Source organism: Sinocyclocheilus grahami, unplaced genomic scaffold (assembly GCF_001515645.1).
Source record: "Sinocyclocheilus grahami isolate Dianchi unplaced genomic scaffold, SAMN03320097.WGS_v1.1 scaffold719.1, whole genome shotgun sequence".
NCBI lineage: Eukaryota > Metazoa > Chordata > Actinopteri > Cypriniformes > Cyprinidae > Sinocyclocheilus > Sinocyclocheilus grahami.
The window spans coordinates 596,873-620,146 of NW_015505898.1; the positions used below are offsets into that span (position 1 = coordinate 596,873).

Genomic DNA, 23,274 nt, shown 5'->3' on the forward strand with positions numbered 1-23,274 from the left:
ATATATATATATATACATACATATATACACACACACAAAATATATTGAACTTGATATGTATTCATTGTTAATATTGTAAATTACACAATTTAATTCACACATGAAAAGCAATAAGGTTCGTATTTTACTATTGTGTTTCATTTCTCATGGGCAATTTAATTTTTTGTTAAGCTTCTGTTTTTGTTAATTTGTTTGGCATGTTGTCGTGGCCTGAGCATCCCTGAAGTTCGGTTTTAAAACTCCAAAATAAAAAGTCAAAAAGATGATGCTGATGTGATCCTGGGTCACGTTTCCTCTCTAGACGGGTGGTAACACAAGGTAAATAAAAGACAAAACACAATCATGTCTAGTGTCACGAGTTATTATCTTGCTTTGTATTGTGGCTTGAGGCAGAATGAGTGTTTGTTTCTTTGGTCAACACTGCCTCTGCAAGGCAGAACGGTGACTGCACTCTACATCCTCTAGAGGCAGGATTATCCTCTGACATTACTAAAACAACCACACTCTCACCTGTATCGAGTGGGCCGCTCCGGGGTCAGAGGTCATCGCCTCGTTCTGGACCGTGTTGTGCTGCGTAAGACTTTCTTCCATCTTCTTCTCCTTCTCTTCTCCGTCATCGTCATCAAGCTCATCCAAGCTCTGCAGAGAAATTTCAGGCTCGGTCAGTTTAGTTTGTTCAGATTGTTTGGGATTTGTGGATTATTTTCACATGATGAGATAGTCTTAATTGTGTTCTCAAGACATACACAAACAAACACAGGAAGTGTGCTACCGAACAACCTCTGTGGTATGAGTCTAGGGGATTTTTGGGAAGTGGAATGTCCCAGTGCACACTGGGTGGGAACAGAACATTTTACATGTCTTAAAACAGACAACCTTAAACACGATCCAATAAACATGATAATTTAGAGAATACTAACAGTTTGAGCTAATTATGAATGATAACACCCATCTCCCTATGTGACAAAAGTGACCGAGAGAGAAACTGGTTTTCTGGTTGCACGTAAACCAGTCTTTCCTGTTCAGGAAGAAGGAGAGAGAGTGGAGGTGGAGTTCAGAACAGGGCTGGGAGGGTAAAAATAGCCTTACAAGCCTAAACTGGAATGTAATCATTTACACCAGCTTTCCGGCCAGCCAGTTTTATCAACACTTCCTGGGGACGGAGCAAATTCTGAACCCTCCCATTGGCATTGGTAAACACAAATGATTGTACAAACTATGACTTAGACACACACACACACTTACTTTCCCCCTCCCCAGGGATCAGTAAATAAAAAGGCACAGTTCATAAACCCCCGCTGCAGTCTTAAAGAGGTCACTTCTGCACTCCGCTGCCCGTTAGTCAAATTGAGACATTCCCCTGCCTATTGACAATCATTTATGTCAATTAAGACAGCTTATAAACTTGAGGGCAAATTACTGTCACAACAGTAAATGACTATTAAGACATTTTCAAAGGAAGCCATTATTGTACAAATATATAAAGAGAAACAGGCTCACACTAAGTGACCTCTTGAAAAAAATAAAGGGGGAAGTAGACCTATTAACATTGACCGTGTATAAAGATAATCTGTTTCGCCCTGAAACTTCTATGCCAGTTTATGGAGTTTTATCATCACGTAGGAGGTTTGGAAAGACGCTCATTTAAAGGGATCATATCAGGAGAAATACATTATTTTCTTTTCTTATGAAAAAAATGAATAATGTGCCTGATGAAAAGTCCATTTACATGTTTTCATACAGGCATCACAGCAAACAATGACCCCTTTAATTCTAAGGTTCAGAAAGCGGTGAAAACGGTCATTAAAAAGATAAATACAAAAAAAGTAAAAAATTAAATAAACTAATTTAAAATGAAATTACATGCATATATTAAATATAAAAAAATTAACTCTCTCTCTCTCTCTATATATATATATGAAGAACAATGTATAAGGTTGAACAGGGACAATGAGGGTCTGTGGCTTCATAGAAGAGGGTCTGTAGATCAAGTATTGCAAAAATAGAGAAAAGAAAGGCTGCAAATTCCTTTCCATTCTTGTTTATAAAGCAAAATCAATAAAAATGCATTTAACTCAACATAAGTGGACATGTTTTTATTTGAGTAAATAGGTTAAATGGTCACACCTTTAACCTCCTCATGTTTGTCATGAGGGAGAGGGGCTTTATTTACAAACAATAAATAAAAATTCCATCTGTGCTCATCCTCTGCTTTATTAGGAATGCATGTGCGGGTGGAAATTTTGCAGCTAGCCAGTGGGGGGACAATCTATCATGTTAATACCCCCTTTCCTGGAAGAAGGAATGTGCAACATGTCTGCCACAAGTCTTCAGCCTATCCCACCATCTTAACTTTAAACTTTGTTGTTGTTGTTTTTCAACAGTCAAAGCTGAACTACCTGAAAATGTATGCATATGGCATATTCCCTCAAACGTATTAAAGGATCTTTTTACATTCTTAAATGATATCTTTTTAACTACTTTGTAAAATCTTTATAATAAAATGATACAATCTTCAATGATAAAACAATGCAATTATTATTATTATCGATAGTAATAATAATGAAATTTTCATTAAATAGTTATTTTCTTACACTTAAATCCAACTTTGAGATCATATATACAATTAACCTTTAGGAAATATACATATTTAAAATGTACAATCTCTCTCTTATGGGAAAACTATCTAAAAATGATGACGACTTATATCTTGTGTATTTTATCTTGGCTGGAACACAGTATTGGCCAAGCAGCATCCAGAACCAGAACTATTTTTATAACTTGCCTATTATACTCTGCTCTTCTGGGTACTGTATTATTTCATCCACTTTTAATAGTGAATTCATTTTGTTTTACACATGATGGTTCAGTTTTGGAATTCTCTCTAAAAACTGTAACAATAAAAGTGTGGGAACAAAGTTCCAAAGCTCTTTGTGTCTGTGTGTACTGACTGGTGTTTTATTCAGGCCAGTTATGCAGTAGATTAATAGAGAGTTGAGCTGAGGGGCTCTGGATGCTCTTCCCTCCTGATGTCCTCGGCAGACTGGATTTAATGACTGTGGATTAATCAAGTATTGCATGCCCTGGCTACACAGGTTCATTAGGATGATGTATTACAGCCATGGAAGGTGAAAAGTGTGTGTGTGCGTGTGTGTGTGATGCAGTCAACTGTCCTTTAATCATCACAAACCCACAGTCTCTTGGAATGACTTAACCCAGAATCCCAAGATTATTCCGGGCACAGCTAAAAGCCATTTTATTTCATAAGCACACACATTAGAATCAAATTTGGAGGGCTGTGGAGACAATTTTAGTTTGTGTGTCAAACACGGTTCTGAATATTAACATATCGTTCAACATTAATACAACACAATCAGATATGTGATATTGATATTTCCTTTATGGCCGCAGTGGCCACACTATAAACTATCTAAACTAGGGGTATTCAATTGGCAGCCCGCGGGCCCAATCCGGCCCACCAATCATGTTCATCCGGCCCGAGGGAAGAGTACGCACGCGCAGGTCGCACATACGCCTTGAATTGTTTTTGCACTAATTAGTTTGTCCACAAGGTGGCAACACTGGCCCGGGCCGTCGTTTTACAGCCAAAAAAGAAAGGGAAGAGAAGCAACAACAACACCAATGGACAGCAGCATTGACAAGTGCTTGTGTGATATCCACAACTCTAGTTTAAACGAGTATAAAGGCAGTGTTAACGGTCATAACTTCAGGCAAGAAATAGCGCAGACACTGGACAAAGATGATTATCAAATGGAGTATAGTTTAAAAAGGCTGCACGTTCTGCTGAGCTGCCACAGTAGCACTTCAACGGACAAACACACACACACACACACAATTATGTCAAAATGTGCAGTTTTGGTTAGTGACCTCGTAAACACGGTTATAAAGTGAATTATAAAATCCTTAATAACCGTAAAGCAGGGTTGGGCAACTTTGGTCCTGGTGGGCCACTGTCCTACAGAGTTTAGCTCCAACCCTACTCAAACATACCTGAACAAGCTAATCAATGTCTTCAAGATCACTGGAAAGCTACAGGCAGGTGTGTTCAATTAGGGTTGGAGCTAAACTTATATTTTCAAAGCCTTTAAGCCTAAACCTAATGTTAAAAATAATGGCTTTCAATTATACTGTAATGATGAATGGCTATAATTAATGACTAAAATTGAGGTGAAATTTAATTTAATAGAGACATCAGTAGCAGTATTGGTATCAAAAATACTGGCCTTTGTTAATAATAGGCTACTTAGCAAAAAGATGTCATTGTGTCATTTTGACACAGCTTATTGTAATAAAGCTAAGCTAACAATGCAATAGTCTAATAAAAATGCACAGCACAAACATATATTGGTCATTAATAATTGATTAAAATGTAGTTTTACCTAATTTGCTCTATATTAGCTATGTGTGTATATATAGCAAAAATACAGTAATATTGTGCAGTTTTCTGTTTTAATATTTTTTTTATATTAAAAGCAGCCATTGGTTGAGTTTTCAGTGTCACATGATCCTTCATGTCATCATTCTAATATGATGATTTGGTGGTCAAGAAACATTTTAAATGTATTATCAATGTTGAAATGTTGTTTTTCAGGATTCTTTTATGAACAGAAAGTTAAAAAACAGCATTTATTTGAAATAAATTACATCTTTTGTAACATTCTAAATGTTTTTACTGTCACTTTTGATGAATTTAATACTTGCTGAAAAAAAAACAAAAAAAACATGAATTTCTTACGGACTCCAAACTTTTAAGCACCCTTACAATGCTTTAAAATGCTGCCTACTGAGGCAGAAAGATCCCCCTGCAAATGTTGTGCAAGTATTTGAATGAGATTTATGCTGGCTGCCTCTATCATGCACTGGACAAGAGATTAACCTCACCTGGTGCACACATATTTACCGCTTAGCCACCTTGAGTGCTCAGAATTATGTACGCACACACAACCGGCTGGCAGAATCGGAGGAAGGCGTTCTCTGGTTATTAAATGTAATCATAAACCACTTTCTGACAGCCCAGCGGTCATGGTCAGCTTAACTCTGCATATTTTTACTTTTACACACACAAAAACATGTCATTGCCTGTTTTCTGTTCCCCAAAGAAATAAATCTTATTTTTTCCATTTCATTTCAAAACAGAGAAAGATTTAGACTGGGGACTTTTGCTAGAGTTTGCACTAGGTGAGACTTTAACATTAATTCAGGCTGCTTCCAAAAGCTGAAAAATGCTGCCACCGCAGGGAGCATACGGAGGAAGGAAGGCAACAATGAACATCTGAATCCAATGATCGTGTCACATCCTGTCTACCGAGATACCTTCATCAGATTGGTTTTGAAGGCAGCACAGACGTATCCTTCGCTGCTTATGACTTCCCACTATTCTGCATGTGCGATTCTGTGAGAGTTGAGATAAAGGTCAGTGGAGTCTGAAAGTTGCACCTGCCACTCGGTTTAAAAATGTAGGCTTTTGGCCAATTTTTGTTTAACTTTTCCTTTAATTTCAAGCAAGAAATTAATATTACGGTGATTAAATATTTGCTTGGTTATCACCAAAGCTCTCTTTTTTTTTTTTTGTAAATCAATTAGACCGTTATCCTGTCCAAAATCAGTTGTGGGACTGCCAGATAAGCAGCAAGAAGCACATTAAATTAAAGAAGAATTTAAAAGTAGAAAGACTGAAATAGTGCCTTCTTGTGAAACATACTCCAATCATCTTTATTTATAACATTGAAAAAATCTTTTTTTTTTTTTTAAGTGTGGTTCATCCAATAATAACGATTCTGTCATCATTTGTTCTCATGTCATTCCAAACCCTCTCTTTTGGCCCGTTTCTTACACAAATGTATTGTATGGCTTCAGAGAAGAAAAAACCTGACAAGCCATATGCACTTTTTCTTGTATTTTTATCGTCCATTTGGGAGATTCACATGTCCAACTGCCTTATTAATAAAACGCAAGCACTTCACACATTTTTGCATTCAATTCAATTGGACAGTTAATGTATGAAATGATTTATGAACGATTTATATAGAAGTCACCACAAAGACATACCTTCACCTCATGACTTGTGTGTGGCCAAACCACCGTATATTCTCATAGAGAGTAAGCACTGTCAATCTACACGTCCCCAACAGCGATTCAAGCATGCATAAGCCAGACTCACATTTGATAACAGACACGGCAGGATTGACTCCATCAGTCAGACATAAAAATAATAAAAACAACAGGAGGAGGACAGTCAGGACATCAGACTTAATCCACTGCTTGGATTAAGCTGTTTTCAAACGTTCCAGGAGAGTTGCTTTTAGTGTAACCACGATGGTCCGCAGGGTGTATTATGAGGTTTTGAAGGAATGTTTGTGAGAGCTTAGAAAGCATTCACAGCTTCGCACTGTCTCTTCTAAAATGGTAGCCTTCTTTCTGAAACAACATACTTCCAGCAAACCACTGAGGCCTTTCCTGGTTGGTCTATAAATTTTGTCTCTGAGGGAATTGTGTGCAGATTTGCAGCCTGTAAAGTTATTTCCGCCTTCAGCTCAGTCCAGCCACCTCTACTTTACTATATGTCATTAAATCATGCATCCATTTAACGGATTAAGGAAAAATTGGTAGATACATGTGGTATTTCATAATTCATGAACTTCCAAATATTAAAAATGATCATCAATTCCACCAAAATATACCATTTGCAATCAGTTTAATAATAAAAACATATAACAATGGTTCACACTGTCAAGGCACTTACAGACTACAGAAATCTCTGACAGAGCAGTTGATATATAGGAATATTTTTGCCATCAAAGTAGTGTTGATTTATTTCAAAAGTAGTTATTTTTAGTCTTGTAAATGGAGCGTTCATTGAGGTGATATTGGCTGCATAAAAACAGACTCATCTTTATCTCAAGGTTACAATTCTCTCTGCTGCCCGTTCGGTTGGTCAAAGAGTGGGCATTTTATTCAACAGCCATCCACAGACTGATGCAATTATTTGAAAGCCTGAATTGAATTTCAAGACTCTCTAGCAGCAAAACTTTGCATGGCTGTGGAAGGCTAAATTCTACTAAAGTCACTCAAAAGCAGACAATAAGTAATCTGATTTTATCACTATGACTCTACTTTTAAATGAAAAACATCTAGCATGTCAAACTCGCAGAAACGTTTGTACTATCTGATTCAGAGCACGTTGTGACTCACGGAAAAGGGTTTTTTTTTTTTACATTATTTAGTGTCCTTTGCTTTATAAACACAATACTTTTTAAAGGCTTAGTTCATCCAGAAATGAGCCTGCTATAGGAACACATGTTTAACTAGCAGAATGCCCAAGCTGCTCTTTTGCACAAAATGAAAGCCAATAGTGACCACAACTGTCCCTGGTCCCTATCCACTTTCATTACACGGAAAAGAAAAAGCAGCTTGGACAATCTGCTACATATCTACATTTATGTTCCTCAGAAGTAGTAAGTCATACAGATTCGGAACTACATGAGATTGAGTCAATGACTACTCCAATTCTGGTCTTTAAACCTTTAACATCTTTTTTAACATCAGCACTCTGATATTTGACCTTGTATATTCTTTGTGGCGCTACAGAAATGACTGACAGTCAGAAAACCGCTTTGTAGCACCCAATAAAAATAATGCTAAATATTATGAACGCATGAAATTTGCTGATCACAAGCTCCACTCTGTAATTTCCCAGTCATATGGAGAATTGGCTAATTACATGCCTCCAATTCCTCACGCCTAATGGCTGCTTGATGTTTTGCTATATTTGTCATGTAGAAGATGCACATTATATGGATGAAGAAACAACCAGGGCTCTGAAGTGAACTTGAGATAAGCAGCAGAATATTCCACAGTGACCTAAAAACCATTTCGAATAGCCACGGTGGGCTAAGAACTGCTGTGACAAAGCAAAAATATCACATTGATTTACAATCAAGGATAAATAGCCGCTTGAACAAACACAGCCCAAATGCTTGTTAATATGAAGTAGGAGTCTTCACGACCACAGGAAGCCATAAATATCATTGCAAACTCCCTATATCACACTTATACAGGTTTAAGGGTTCTAGTCAAGCAAAGTTCATTCTTAATCAGCCAGTTTCTGGTTCCTCCTTGAGGACTAAGAGGGCATTTAACACCATTTAACACCAAGGGGCTACTGACCAGATGAGGCTGCTTATCTCTCAACGGTTATCCAGACACGAGTTCTCCTGATGTAGGGGTAAACACAGTGAGACTGCTTCCCATTACTGACTTCACTGTTTATTCTCGCCTATATTTGACTAGGGAGGTGAGTGTTCAGTCACTACAAACAGAATAGTGGCATCAACAGCGTCCAGTCTCCCAAATGTGTGACTTGAAGCAGTATGAGAGACCACCTCAAAAGCTGGGACATTTTTTGTAGTTCACGGGCATCTAATTCACCAAACAGGACAATTTAACAGATCAATTCTTGAACAATGGATAGCTTTAAAGCAAAATGCATCTAACATCTCATCTTTTTTTGTACCGCAAATCAATATCAATATTTAACTAGTGAAAGGTAGAATGGTGGTAAGGACAACCCGATTTCATGAGGAAAATGTAACAATTTTATGAGGTGGCGATTTCGTATGAGTTCGGACAATTTGATTTGTACAAGAATGTATTATTTTTAGAAAAAAAATTAAGGTGGTCCACCCCAAACCCTACCACTAAACCTAACCATTTAGTAGGGATTGTACGAAAGCATACAAATTCGTATGAATTAGGCACAAATTTGTCAAAATGTAAAATAGATATAAATTGCAATGAGAGTGTGTTGATAGAAGTTTTACAATTAGCATAAAGGCCCGTTCAGTCCAAGAACAATCACTATAAAGATAAATATACGGGCATCTACACTAATGGACAATAATGTTGTTTATTGTAAGCGTGCACTGCAGTTTAGCCGTCTGCCGCTTCAAATGTTCAAGCTCTTTAAGGTCGGGTGGATTCTGATTGGATGTCAATGTTTTATCTATCATCAACTGGGAAAAAATTGTTCTGAAATCATTCTAACGATATAGTAATCATTCTTGAAGGGGCTTTAAGAGTGTAGAATATGAACAAACGAACATGAATGCTAATCGTACACAAGCTGTGCAGGGTTTATGCAAGCAGCAGGAAGCACAACTGCTGTTTTGTCAATCACCATGACTATTATCTTCGTTTAACCACTTAGATGGCAAATACTGCTTTGTCACTGTTGTTATGGTTCTGAACAGGCTTGCTCTTCTGGTTTCAGTAGCTGCCAGTAGTTCTGCTTCACTTGGAGCACAGCAGCATGTTCTTCCTCCATAAGCACACACTTCAGTCATGCTCAGAGATCAGACCGCGCTGCGGCGAGAGGGCAGAGTGCACGCCTAGCAGTGAGTCATCTAACCCCCCCACCCCCCTGTCCTCCACATTCTTTCACTTATGTTCCCTCCCCTCCCTTTTTAGGAAATCTTTTCCTATTCCTTCACTTGATTTGTTCTTTTTTTTTTTTTTGAGTCTAATGAGCCTGACACTCTGCAGGTTTAGAGAACTGCTGACTCATGGTCCAACAGTGACCTGGTAAATGGGAGCACATATAGCGATGGGACAGGTGAACATGTAACACAGTGATTTAATGGGCTACTGAGAGCTGGAAGAGTTAACCACTTCCTCTGTGGAACAACTGAGCACTCCTCTCTCTTTGTATTTATGTTAGTTTCAGTTGGTTTCATGACACCATGTCATGTGGTGTAACCAAATATGTTTTCTATACATCTTGAATACATACATGAGTGTTCAGTAGTCCTAATCCTTAATATATATTTTTTTTTTCTTTTTATGTTTTTTGCACTGACCTTGACGCACAGTAATAATGACCTGTAGGAATTCTCTGTAATTTATTTTACTGCACATTTCTGCATTGTGGTTTCAAAAATAAAAAAAAATTATGATTAAATGAGTGGCAGAAGTAAATGTATATTTATAAATCCATATATTATAATTAGATTTGTATGACCCTACTAAGAAATAGACTTCTGTTCAAAACTAGTTGGTAAGATTTTTATGACTGTCTCTTATCCTCACCAAGGCTGCATTTATTTGATCACAATACAGTAAAACTGTAATATTGTGAAATATTATTCTACTATAAACTGTGTCCTATTTTAATATATGATTTTTTAATATAAATTCCTGTGTTGGCAAAGCCAAATTACCGTATTGACCCGAATATAAGACAATGTTTTTTTCTTGGAAATGCATCTGAAAAAATGCGGTCGTCTTCTATTCAGGGTCTAGACTTTGACATGTCAATAATACACCCACAACAATAGGTGGCGCTAAATACGCATAAAATGAGTGTGCCAGGAAATATGTAATGTAATGCGTGTTGTAAAGATTGCGAGTAAAAACAAAAGAAAACCTTACAGCTGCATGAGTCGTGACGGTCACGTTAGCCTGATGGGACCAAACTCCCTTTGTGATTTTAAAACGTAAGCCCAGATTTGAAGACTACAGTAAGATTTAACTTGTACTGTTAATAAGATTTTGGTAGGCTACTATTAGATGGATAGCCTAAATGTCCTAATTCAGAAGGGCTACCTGTTTATTTTTTTAATAGTATATCAAAACAAAAATTAAAATAGGAAAAATATGCAATATGAAAATAATTGAAGACAAAATATGTTTTACTGAGAAAAAACAAGATTTGGTTTTTGAAAAGCCTTTTTCCAAAAGGTACATCTGGGAAAAGGGGGGCCGTCTCATTTTCAGGCCAATATGGTATTAGCAGCCATTACTAGGGCTGCACGATAAATCGAAATGGAATCGAGATCGCGATTCGACAGAAGCTGCGATTGTCATGCGTATCTTTCAGTGAAGCACGGTTCTGTGATCAGCAGTAAATCTCCATCCAAAGGCCAGAGGGCGCTCTCGCGCTTAAACTCCAAATACGCCTCGCAGAAGAAACCCAGGAAATCATGTGTGTAGTAAATTCTGCTCCATCTGAAAGCACATAATGATGATTTCCTGCTGATTACAGAACCGGCTTTTTTAACAAAATGCGCATGACAATCGCATTCGATTAATCGTGCAGCCCTAGCCATTACTCTGTTCTTTAGTGTTACATGATCCTTCAGAAATCATTATAGTATGCTGATTTGGTGCTCAATAAACATTTTTTTACTATCATGATAAAAATAAAAAAAACTATTAAAAAAAATTATTTTTGTGAAAACTGGATTCTTTGATGAACAGAATGTTCATAACAGATTTTTTTGCAATAGAAACCATCTTAAATGTACTGTCGCATTCAATCAATTTAATGCATAATTGCTGGAAAAAAAGTATTTACTAATTATTAAAAAATATTATTTTTTCTTAATTATTTGAAACTTTTGAATGGTAGGGCCTAAAGCTTATTTAAATTTGTTTAAGGTCAAAGTCCCTTAGAAGCCGGTCTAAAACCTCCTTAGCAGGTATCTTCATACATTAAAACACTGCCCATTTAGTCACCGACTGTGCCCAGCAAGGCAGCAAGTTTTCAGACACTTCCTAAATGGGATCTAATGTCAACCTGACCCACCCTGCTAAATGCACATCGAGCTACACAATAACACTGATGGCAAACACAAGTGTTTCTCCTTTAGCCTGCCGAGTTGCTTGTTGTGTTCTTGGTCTTGGCTTTACTGCTCTCCTAAAATCCAGAGAAAATCCCAACCCATCAAGCAGAACAGTAGGTCATTGTGGCAGTAGTGGCTCCCGATGACAAAGGCCCAACAATGAGGTAGAGATGTCTTGGCAGGGACACCCAAGCCAGTATGACCCTACAATGCTTAAGGAAGAGAAACCCATCTGTTCACACTTGCTTTGATTGGGTTTATCTCACCGAAAGAGCCATCCATTCCATGAGCCAATCACATTCAGGCCCAGCTCCTTTGTGAAGTGCTAGCAGGTTTCTTGGCATCTGGTGCTGGGTTTCTTGGCTGTGGAACGCGGGTGTATTCAGAGAAGCTCAGTGCTGGGACTATTCGGGTTTCATAGAGCGATCAAAAGAGTGACAGAAACCCTGTGATGCTGCGGTCGGTTACTGCGTGAGAATGAATGGTTACCTCACGCTGTGAGCAGCCGTAATGTTGAGTTAGAGTGTCCGGCTTTCAGCCTTACAATGCTCATTTTGCCACTACATAACTCCGTGACACCAAAGAATGCTGCACATAGACAACACTCTCTCACGCTTACAAAGTATTGATGGGATATTTGACCATTTCTATGCAGATTATGTAAAAAATGTAGTGAGAGGTTTGCAAAAAAAAATTAAAAATCTAAATTTTTTAATATTGTTGTAGCTGCTCTGTTTTAAAGTGGATGAATGTTCAGTCACCATTCCTTTTACTCTCCAGGGAGGACTTTACAAATCAGAAACAATTTCAGAGCATAAACCACCTTCTAACTGGGCAGACAAGGTGTTAAAGCAGCAGAGAAATTCCTCTGGCAACAAACTGAGACATCCTGCTCTGAAGTATGACGTTAATCTATTCCAGTAGAGAGCATTTTATTACTCCTGAACAACAGAAGGCTGCAATCAAATTTTGTTATGTAACTTGAAACCCAAGGATAAACGATTTCCAATGTTCTTGGTTTTTCAAAAACATAAAATTCAACTTTGATTCACCTCAAGTCCCTTTTTCGTTTCTGAACTGAAAGACAGAGATTCCATTTTTGATTTTCAAGAAAAAGAATTCAGAATGAACCGTTAAACAGAAACCTTATTTTACTTTAATCAAGGTGATTGGAACTATTTTCATGTGCCAAATAGTTCTGTAGTCCTTGTAATAAAACACGGATGGCAAACGAAATTCTACTATTGACTACCATCTCAGCAGAAGCAAACATCTGCGACATATGGATCTGTCTGCGGAATCAAACACAAGCGGTTAACGATATGTGAGATAGACGACCGCTAGACATGAGCTGACAATGGTCATATTTTATTACTATCAAGCCTGTCATACTCTTGGACAATGGTCATAAATCAGTATGTTGCACAGTACTGCCATTGTTGAGACCCTGTCACTGTGATTGACAGTCCATACAAAAACAAAGCCCTATTGCATATCCAGCTCACCATTTCTCCTTTCATTTCCTCTGTACTTCCAGAATCTGAAGAATAACAGAAGCTGAGAATCCAGGAACATACAGTAGAGAGAAACCAAAGAGCTTTCAATCCAAGAGGCCAGATTAGCTTCTTAAGCTCAAAGATATGCCCAAAGCCTCAATTTCCTTCAAGCTAGCTAATGTAAGGAGCAGAACTCAGTCCCACTTTGGGATTTGATGGATTACAGGCCCAAGGGCAGCACGGTGACATAAAGCTCCTTCGGGAAGTAGAGGGGCGCATGTAACATCACCAACACTGAGAGCTTCCCATTCTGAGGATTTGCTTTAGCTCTTCATGTGCTTGTCGTGGACTGGTTGGGAGAGAGGAGCAGAAGAAGCTACAAAAATGTATCATGTTTCATCCACCGCCCACCAGACATGATAGTTTGCTGGAGAGATTACATCTGTGTCAACTACTTGTTGGGACGATGGAGGGCTGAGGAGAGCAGCCAAACTGCGTAGTCTACGACCGCTTTGCCGATGAGCGCTTCAGACATCAGACCGTGGCGGTGGGACTGGGGGAACGCCAATGTGAGCATTTGTGTTTTGGAGTTGTGAGGCCTGTTATTGCAGAACCGCTTGCAAGTCACTCCAAAACCGTCTGTACAGCTATGAAACGTAATTGACCCATCATGGAGCTCTAAACTGAAGTGCAGAAATGAGAAAAACAGCAAAAACCACCCTAAGACCTCACAGGAACACAATATCCAGACAATTTATCTCTGGGAAACAAATTAGCTTAACTGATTTCTACAAGAAATTGATGTAAAGTTATGAAGAGATGATAATCAGAGGGTTTTGGGTTTCCAGGCTGAGCCAGAACCACCAAGCAAAAAGCATTCTGCAGTAATACCCAAACAACTACTGACAGCAAAAAGCAAAGATGATATTTTCTTGTACACTGTGGATGTGTCCTACTTTCTCAGTGCAATGAAACATTCATGAAGCTAGCTCTCAGTAGGCTGACTAACTAACGATTTTGAGAATTGAAGATGTCAAATTGTAATTGACTAACAAAAAACAACTTTATTTCTACAATTTGACATGATTTTTCTGCCACATGCTAGTCTATAAAGTGGTGGGGACAAAACCAGTAATGTGGACATGTCCCTCTGTAGATGTCCAGTAGAGAAAGCTGTACCTTTGCCCCACTGTATTGTTAACACTCAAATCAATCTCAAGTGTGGACACGAGGGAAATACTGTTGATAAATCTACTGTACTGTACGCTATAGATGTGCCACTTCCAGACACACTGTACAACATAAGTATGGATCTGTGTAGGTAGAGATTACCTCCGGGCAACTGAACCACATCAATCAGAAAAAGATTTTTAACCTGAGGTCCAAATGCAACAAACATGAAAACAGATGCGACTAGTGACTTTAATCTTTAAACTGTGAACTGTCCCCTTCTACTAGTACTCCAGGAAGGAAATTTTCCCACCGGTTAATCGACGTGTGACAACACCGTTAATATCAGAAAAAGATTTTTAACCTGAGGTCCAAATACAACAAACATAAAAACAGATGCGACTAGTGACTTTAATCTTTAAACCTGCTGTGAACTGTCCCCTTCTACTAGTACTCCAGGAAGGAAATTTTCCCACCGGTTAATCGACGTGTGACAACACCGGTAATACCGGTATCACCGTGGGGGCGGGGGCGTTCCCTCTTTTCCTCGCTTTTAAATAGAATGTAAAAGCTGCGTGTGCATTTTACTTTCACTTTCAAATAGCAGCAATTCGGAGTAAAGCAATTTTTCTTTTTTAATTCGTTTGAATTTCCCCTCTTTTCCTCGCTTTTAAATAGCTTAAAAGCGCCGTGCGCATTTTACTTTCACTTTCGAATTAGCAGCAGTTCGGCGTCAATTGCTTGAATGCAACAACAAAATACAATGTCAAACTCACTTTAGCGTATATATAAAACATAGAACTTTTATTAACAAAACAAATAAAAATACACCATGCTATAGGGCAGGCTATGCCTAATATAATATAACAAATAACTTACATAAAGTTTAAAAAGGTATACAAAACTGGAAATAGGCCAAGTAAACATGTATAATATATAACCAAATAAATAAGAAACGCAGAACCAAAGAGCTTTCAATCCAAGAGGCCAGATTAGCTTCTTAAGCGCAAAGATATGTTTATTTATTTAAGAAGCGACCCAAAGCCTCAATTTCCTTCAAGCTAGCTAATGTAAGGAGCAGAACTCAGTCCCACTTTGGGATTTGATGGATTACAGGCCCAAGGGCAGCACGGTGACATAAAGCTCCTTCGGGAAGTAGAGGGGCGCATGTAACATCACCAACACTGAGAGCTTCCCATTCTGAGGATTTGCTTTAGCTCTTCATGTGCTTGTCGTGGACTGGTTGGGAGAGAGGAGCAGAAGAAGCTACAAAAATGTATCATGTTTCATCCACCGCCCACCAGACATGATAGTTTGCTGGAGAGATTACATCTGTGTCAACTACTTGTTGGGACGATGGAGGGCTGAGGAGAGCAGCCAAACTGCGTAGTCTACGACCGCTTTGCCGATGAGCGCTTCAGACATCAGACCGTGGCGGTGGGACTGGGGGAACGCCAATGTGAGCATTTGTGTTTTGGAGTTGTGAGGCCTGTTATTGCAGAACCGCTTGCAAGTCACTCCAAAACCGTCTGTACAGCTATGAAACGTAATTGACCCATCATGGAGCTCTAAACTGAAGTGCAGAAATGAGAAAAACAGCAAAAACCACCCTAAGACCTCACAGGAACACAATATCCAGACAATTTATCTCTGGGAAACAAATTAGCTTAACTGATTTCTACAAGAAATTGATGTAAAGTTATGAAGAGATGATAATCAGAGGGTTTTGGGTTTCCAGGCTGAGCCAGAACCACCAAGCAAAAAGCATTCTGCAGTAATACCCAAACAACTACTGACAGCAAAAAGCAAAGATGATATTTTCTTGTACACTGTGGATGTGTCCTACTTTCTCAGTGCAATGAAACATTCATGAAGCTAGCTCTCAGTAGGCTGACTAACTAACGATTTTGAGAATTGAAGATGTCAAATTGTAATTGACTAACAAAAAACAACTTTATTTCTACAATTTGACATGATTTTTCTGCCACATGCTAGTCTATAAAGTGGTGGGGACAAAACCAGTAATGTGGACATGTCCCTCTGTAGATGTCCAGTAGAGAAAGCTGTACCTTTGCCCCACTGTATTGTTAACACTCAAATCAATCTCAAGTGTGGACACGAGGGAAATACTGTTGATAAATCTACTGTACTGTACGCTATAGATGTGCCACTTCCAGACACACTGTACAACATAAGTATGGATCTGTGTAGGTAGAGATTACCTCCGGGCAACTGAACCACATCAATCAGAAAAAGATTTTTAACCTGAGGTCCAAATGCAACAAACATGAAAACAGATGCGACTAGTGACTTTAATCTTTAAACTGTGAACTGTCCCCTTCTACTAGTACTCCAGGAAGGAAATTTTCCCACCGGTTAATCGACGTGTGACAACACCGGTAATACCGGTATCACCGTGGGGGCGGGGGCGTTCCCTCTTTTCCTCGCTTTTAAATAGAATGTAAAAGCTGCGTGTGCATTTTACTTTCACTTTCAAATAGCAGCAATTCGGAGTAAAGCAATTTTTCTTTTTTAATTCGTTTGAATTTCCCCTCTTTTCCTCGCTTTTAAATAGCTTAAAAGCGCCGTGCGCATTTTACTTTCACTTTCGAATTAGCAGCAGTTCGGCGTCAATTGCTTGAATGCAACAACAAAATACAATGTCAAACTCACTTTAGCGTATATATAAAACATAGAACTTTTATTAACAAAACAAATAAAAATACACCATGCTATAGGGCAGGCTATGCCTAATATAATATAACAAATAACTTACATAAAGTTTAAAAAGGTATACAAAACTGGAAATAGGCCAAGTAAACATGTATAATATATAACCAAATAAATAAGAAACGCAGAACATTTATTAGCAAAACGAGTAAGAATGCTTGGAGGCACGGCATATACCTTGATGTAAAAAAAAATAATAATAATTGACAGTTTAAATAAAGTAAAAATCAGCAAACAATGTGGAACCAATTAAATAAGAAACGAATGTTTAAAAAAACTTCCAAAATCACCTTAGATAAACAGCAAAAGTCAACAGGCTTTTCAAAATAAAAAATATTGCCAAACAGGCACTTTTGCATTTAGTTTTGAAACTAAATCATCCGCCATCGTCTTGTCTGTCTCACCTCACTCTTCTTGTCAGTCAGCTCGACTCCTTACTGGATAAATGAAATCTGATCTGTGATGCGACTATCGTTAGGCACGCTGCATAGAGCAGCAGCGTTCAGTTTTTAATTGTAGCGTCTGTTCTTTTACTGAACTAAATTATTTTATTACTATAAAAAATCTAAACAATGGTGGGAGTCGGTGCCACGGTGGGCAAGTGACATAACCGGTGTTGCGGCTTAACACCGGTATCAACGTCAGCACAGTCTATCGCGGTATAGTTTAGTTGTAAATCAAAAGAAACACAAAAGAGTGACTCAGACGGTAGCCCCACTGAGAGTTGTAATGAGCCGAAAGAAAGCACACCTTCAATCCACAGGAGCAGCACGGTATAACAACCTCAAAGAGATGAAATGATAAGTGGCAAATCAAGAGGCAGAGACTGCTTTGATTTACGCCATGCAACCTCTCTTCATTACCTAAATAAATGTGTAAGACAAGATTCGATACTGGAGGCAGACGAGCAGGTAGCTACGAAACCGATTAGTATTTAAAAGGGAAACTGATGTAAAAAGCTGTTCAAAACTGGTTAATCTCTTCAGCTTGTTAGAGAATAACAGCGCCTAATTAAATTCACATTACTCTGCAGATATTAAAAGCTATTTGATGGCTTTAAACCTATTTGCTTACAGCGAGAGAATTCAGAATGGCAGAATCCCCTTGCAGTGACGCTTTAAAGCACATGAAACACATTGCTCCCAGATCAAAGCTTTAAACGCTCCCTTCGTTCACCCTGTGAGGTTTGCGTACATATAAATAGTCGGAACGGGGCGCATAAATATGCATAATTAATAACAGAATCCCAAATCATTTCAGTGACAAAGTAAATTGCCCCACGTCTTTATTGAAATCATCAGTTACTGGCTGGCTGATGAGTGCCACAGTTTTTCTCTTTCTCTGAAAATCACCAGATGTCCAAATCCTGTTGAAACTCATACAGTGTCTTCAAATTACAACATTAGAGACTGCGCAAATCCAATAAAATTTCATAGCTGGTGATGAAAAACATAAGTATTAAACTGTTAATTCCCAGGAAATACAACATCGAAAACTTTTGAAACCAGATGTGGGTTGTCTTGAGAAACATAAGCACACTGTCAGCCGTGATACGGCTGTGACAAAACAGTCTGTGCGTCACCACCACCTATCGAGTGGGGCGGCAGCAGAAGAGGAGGATGATGGGTAAGCCGAGTGCAGGGTGAAGTGAGGAGACAGTGACCTCGCAGCAAGGCTATCGCCGCCACAAACGTTTATGAATATTGCATAACTTTCCTTCACTGGTTTGGCAGCTCGACTTCTGCTGGGAGAGCGATGCGACTCTCTGAGCATATGTTTGGACGTGAATCAAAGAGACAATATTCCGACATGAGGTGCGTCAGTGAGGCATGAAAAACCCTTGATGTGCACAATGGTGAATTTCTTTTAATTATGCCAGTGGAGATTTCTAAAATGCTTCAATCTGGCACCGCGAGCGCTGTCTAAACACAAGAGACAACAACAAATGAGTTTCTCGGTACCACCAAGATTCGTTGTACCATTTGTCTTTTTGATAAAGCTTCTCTCTTTTCGTCTATAAGAATCAACATTAGATTGAACGATTTTTCAAAGAAAGAGCCAAACACAAATGTATTTTCCTCCAAACCAGAGAAAGGAGCAAAGCAAATCGATGAGCAGAATATAAGCCTTCAAATTTATTCTGCATTACTGTAATTCTGTGCTATTGTGTGATCATCTTTTTCATCCACCAAAAGAAAAAAAAAACTCCAAAAACTGTTTTGCGCAATTAAATGGCCTCAGGTCAAACATGTCCTCAAAAAAGCAGTAAACAAACCTAGACAAACTGAAACAATTACTGAATTACACCATCCTCCTACTCGCTGCAGTAAACAAACCAAAAAATGCAAGATGATTAAAGGAGTATTTGTTCTATGTGTCTGTGGTAATCAATTTGACCTGTTGTTCATCGTGAATTTTTAAAGCGATGTCATTTCAAAAACATTCTACAAAATACATTGCCTTAACCATGTTCAACAGCAATTTAGTTCTGTTTGCCAAGATGTTTACTAATGCTCATTCGTGGGGTTAGTGAATATACAATTCTAGTTCAATACTAATTCAGCTTTTAACTTGTCTCACTCTGTGCTACAGATAAGAATGACACCTCAAATCAGTTGGTGTATTGAAGAGAGGTGTGCCTTTAATTTTTAAACAATTGGGCTTACAATTTTCACCTGTCAGATGATAAAACAAGAACAAAAAAAATCCCACATCTTAGGTTGAGAGGATCAATTAGAATTAGAAGCACTAATTAATTGTTTCGGTCAATGATTTTGGCCCTCCAAAACTAATTTCATATTTTAATTAATTCTATTATTATTTTCGGTTGCTGAAATTTAGTTGAATCACTACTAGCAGTAGCAACAATCTAGAAACAACTCCGAATACCTTAACAACCACATAGTAGGGGCATGCGATATTTATCGTCTACCATAATAGTGTAGTTGTTGTTAAAACTCTATGCCAGCTGACTTGATCCAGTATGTCCCTCAAAAAACACATCTTGAGAGTCCAAAAGCATTCAATGCATGATGAAGCCTATTAGAATACTCCTATAATTAAAGTTATGAAAGCAGAAAATAACCCTGTATGTTTTTTTTTATATATTTATAAGAAATTATACTGTTTAGGAATATCAAACAAGCAAGACTGCCATTTTCCTAAATATTAGCACATAAAGACGAATGTGATACTGATTTTATACAGCAGTTCAACAAACAAATACATATTAAGTGAGTTACATTTTAGACAATAGTGTCTTTTTTTTCGTCGTAAAAAATCGTATAAAAAGGAAAAAGTGTCAGAACAGAACATTTGTGCGTCTCTCTCATAGCAACACTGCGGTGTTCAGTTCCTGAATGAATCTGCTTTTGAACAAATAATTTGAGTCAATGATTCAATGATCCATTCATAAAGATAGTCAACTTGCTTTGTTTCGAAATGAATCAGCCATTGTGAAAGAATCATTTGAACGAATGATTCAATGAATCACTCATTTAGACAGGGACTTGCCACCACCTACTGGTGGTTTTAGTGTCATATTTATTTATCCAAACCAGTACCAGAATAAAAACACACTTGGCAAAATATTGTTTATCATTATTGAAAAATCCCCCCCAAAAAATATATAGATAAAATGGTCAATATCACACACCACCACCACATAGCAATGCCTCTAGAACAGCAGCATTGTGACAGTGAGTTTTGCACATGCAAAACTCACAATGTCTTCAGAATGTCAAAATATAGTTATATTTTGCTGTTTGAACAGAAACTGTTCAAATCATAAATTCATTGACTTTTCAATCTCATCTATGTAATATACATTAGGGGGAAAATCCATTATTGCAGCTCATTCTTCGGAACAAGTACATGTCAAACCAGTCATTCAAAACAGCAAATGTGTCTCTCCTTATACAAGGACATAAATAATTGAAATTGCTTCACTAGCAAACACATATCACCAGAAACAACTGCTAAAGGAATTCACTGTTAACATTCAGAGCTTGCAATTCCAAATGTCAATCAAATATATATTAACTATCATCAATATTCATTAAATTCTTTCAGCAGAAGACAAAGACTACTGAGAACGGTCTATAAAAGACAAACAAAAAAAAAAAGAGAGAAATTGAAGTGCCTTCATTTTGTTCTTAAACGGACAGCACAGAAAACAATGACTTTAATAAGCACTTGAGGATAAGAGTTTTGTCCAGCTAAAGGCGAAAAATGTGTTTGAAAGATAAGTGACAAATGAACAAAAAAACGGAGTGTTTTCTCCTCTGTAGTCTGTATTATAATGTCCATAAATGCTTTTACAGTGGAAGCCTCTCCTCTTTTGCGTATATGTGGTGCATAATCTTTTTGACCGACAGATTACTGGTATAAGGAAGGGATTTTTTATATATAAAATATTCTTTTGAAATAAGAATGGTTGATATTAAAATCAATAATTAATTAAATAATCAGAAATCAAAATACAGAAAAACGCAAGATTCCAATCATCTTGTGGAGGTTGCATATTGTTAACAATAATTTAACTATATTTCGGAAAAGCAAGTATTTTGTATTTCCGTTTAATAAATTCAGCCTACTGTGTTTTAATGCATTTAGGCTATGTTTAGTATCTTTACCAATGGTAAAGATACTAAACATAACCCTAAATGAATTATTTTAACATTAATTATAACATACACATAAAAATATAAAACCTTATTTTTACGTTGAATTTCTACTTTTACACCAACAACAACAGCAGCATGTAGTGTATATACACTAGAATTGAAAAGTTTGGTGTCAGCAGGATTTAAAATGACTGTTTTCTATTTTTAATATATTTTAAAATGTAAAGTATTTTTGTGATAGCAAAGCTGAATTTTCGGCAGCAATTACTCCAGTATTCAGTGTCACATGATCCATCAGAAATCACTCAAGAAACATTTCTTCTTATTAGTGTTAGTGTTGAAAACCTCTGTGCTGCCTAAAATTGTGTGGAAACTGTGTTGCATTTCTTTCAGAATTAATTTATGAGAAAGCTCAAAAGAAAAACATTTGTTTGATATAAGCGTTTCTAACATAAATGTCTTTACGGTCAGTTTTGATTAATTTAATGTGTACTTACACAGTCACACAGAGAGGTGTGTACCTGCATGTTCTCCCGGTGAGCACTGCCATGATTGTTGTCTGTGATGATACAGAGAGACTGAAGGAAAATCACATTTACTTTACCACACTAGCACTGTGTTTGCAGTCAACGCAACTGTTACTTATAAAGAAACACTCGAACACCTGAATATGCAAAGCCTAATAACTAAATTAAGGGTGCGCCTGTGTTGCCACAGCTTGTGTGATTGTATAATATCAACGAGTGTGCTGATTCTTCTTAAACTGACTAGTCAAACAAAAAGCTTAAGCATTTAAATTATTAACAACAATTAAACGCTGATTAATCATTAGCGTCCCTATTTAAAATTACCAAAAAAAGTCTAGTAGAATTCAGATGCAATATCCGCAAAGTGCATGTGTTAAAGAGCATGGAACGCCCATCTTGATTAGGGTGTAATTCAACATGAATAACACCTATTGTTTGGCTTGGATCACAGAGTGACAGATGTACCGAGATTAAAGAATGTCACAATATTCCTCTCTTCGTGTGACTGTGTATTTGGGCCACACTTTCCACACAAACCCTCACTCTCTGCAGGCAGTGAAACAGCCTAAACAGTCTGGCTCCGGTTGGAGCCCATTGCTTTAGACAGAGAGAAAGAGACGTCAGTGATTAATGCATTCCACAGCACTGCTCTCCCGCAGCATAAAAGAATGGTACAGACAGTAAGAAGTCCTAAGACCTTACAATAACAACCAAAACATGCCCACAAAACCTACAGATGCAAACACCATGGCGTTCATGATAACTTCACCTTCTAATACACATACAACTACTCTTACACATTTACTTTTTTTTTTAAATAACAAGAACATTTACAAAGGCGGTCAGCTGACGTCAATCCTCATTTGCATATAAATGAGGGAGTGGAATGCTGATCTCTATCTACAGCCTGGCAGTGACCTATTAGAGCCGACTGGAGAGATTTGCTCATAAACCCATCAGACCTGCTGACACACTCACACAAAGGACTTTCTTTGTAAATTAGCAAAGTAGCTGTACTAGCTGATTGGTGATACTTATCAATGAGATGTACTTTCTTTTACTGGTAAATGTTTTCTATCTTATTTTA

General features: G+C 37.7%; 1 protein-coding gene across 1 annotated transcript in view; it reads right to left on the minus strand.

The window, feature by feature from the left end:
- LOC107560299 (PRKC apoptosis WT1 regulator protein-like) overlaps positions 1-23,274 on the minus strand; it is a 70,298-nt gene that overhangs the window by 30,447 nt on the left and 16,577 nt on the right. Inside the window, exons 2-3 of the mRNA XM_016244438.1 lie at positions 511-639; positions 198-297 (exon numbers count right to left, since the gene is read on the minus strand). Coding sequence (XP_016099924.1) covers positions 198-297; positions 511-639 — 229 coding nt within the window. The remainder of the gene's footprint in view (positions 1-197; positions 298-510; positions 640-23,274) is intronic.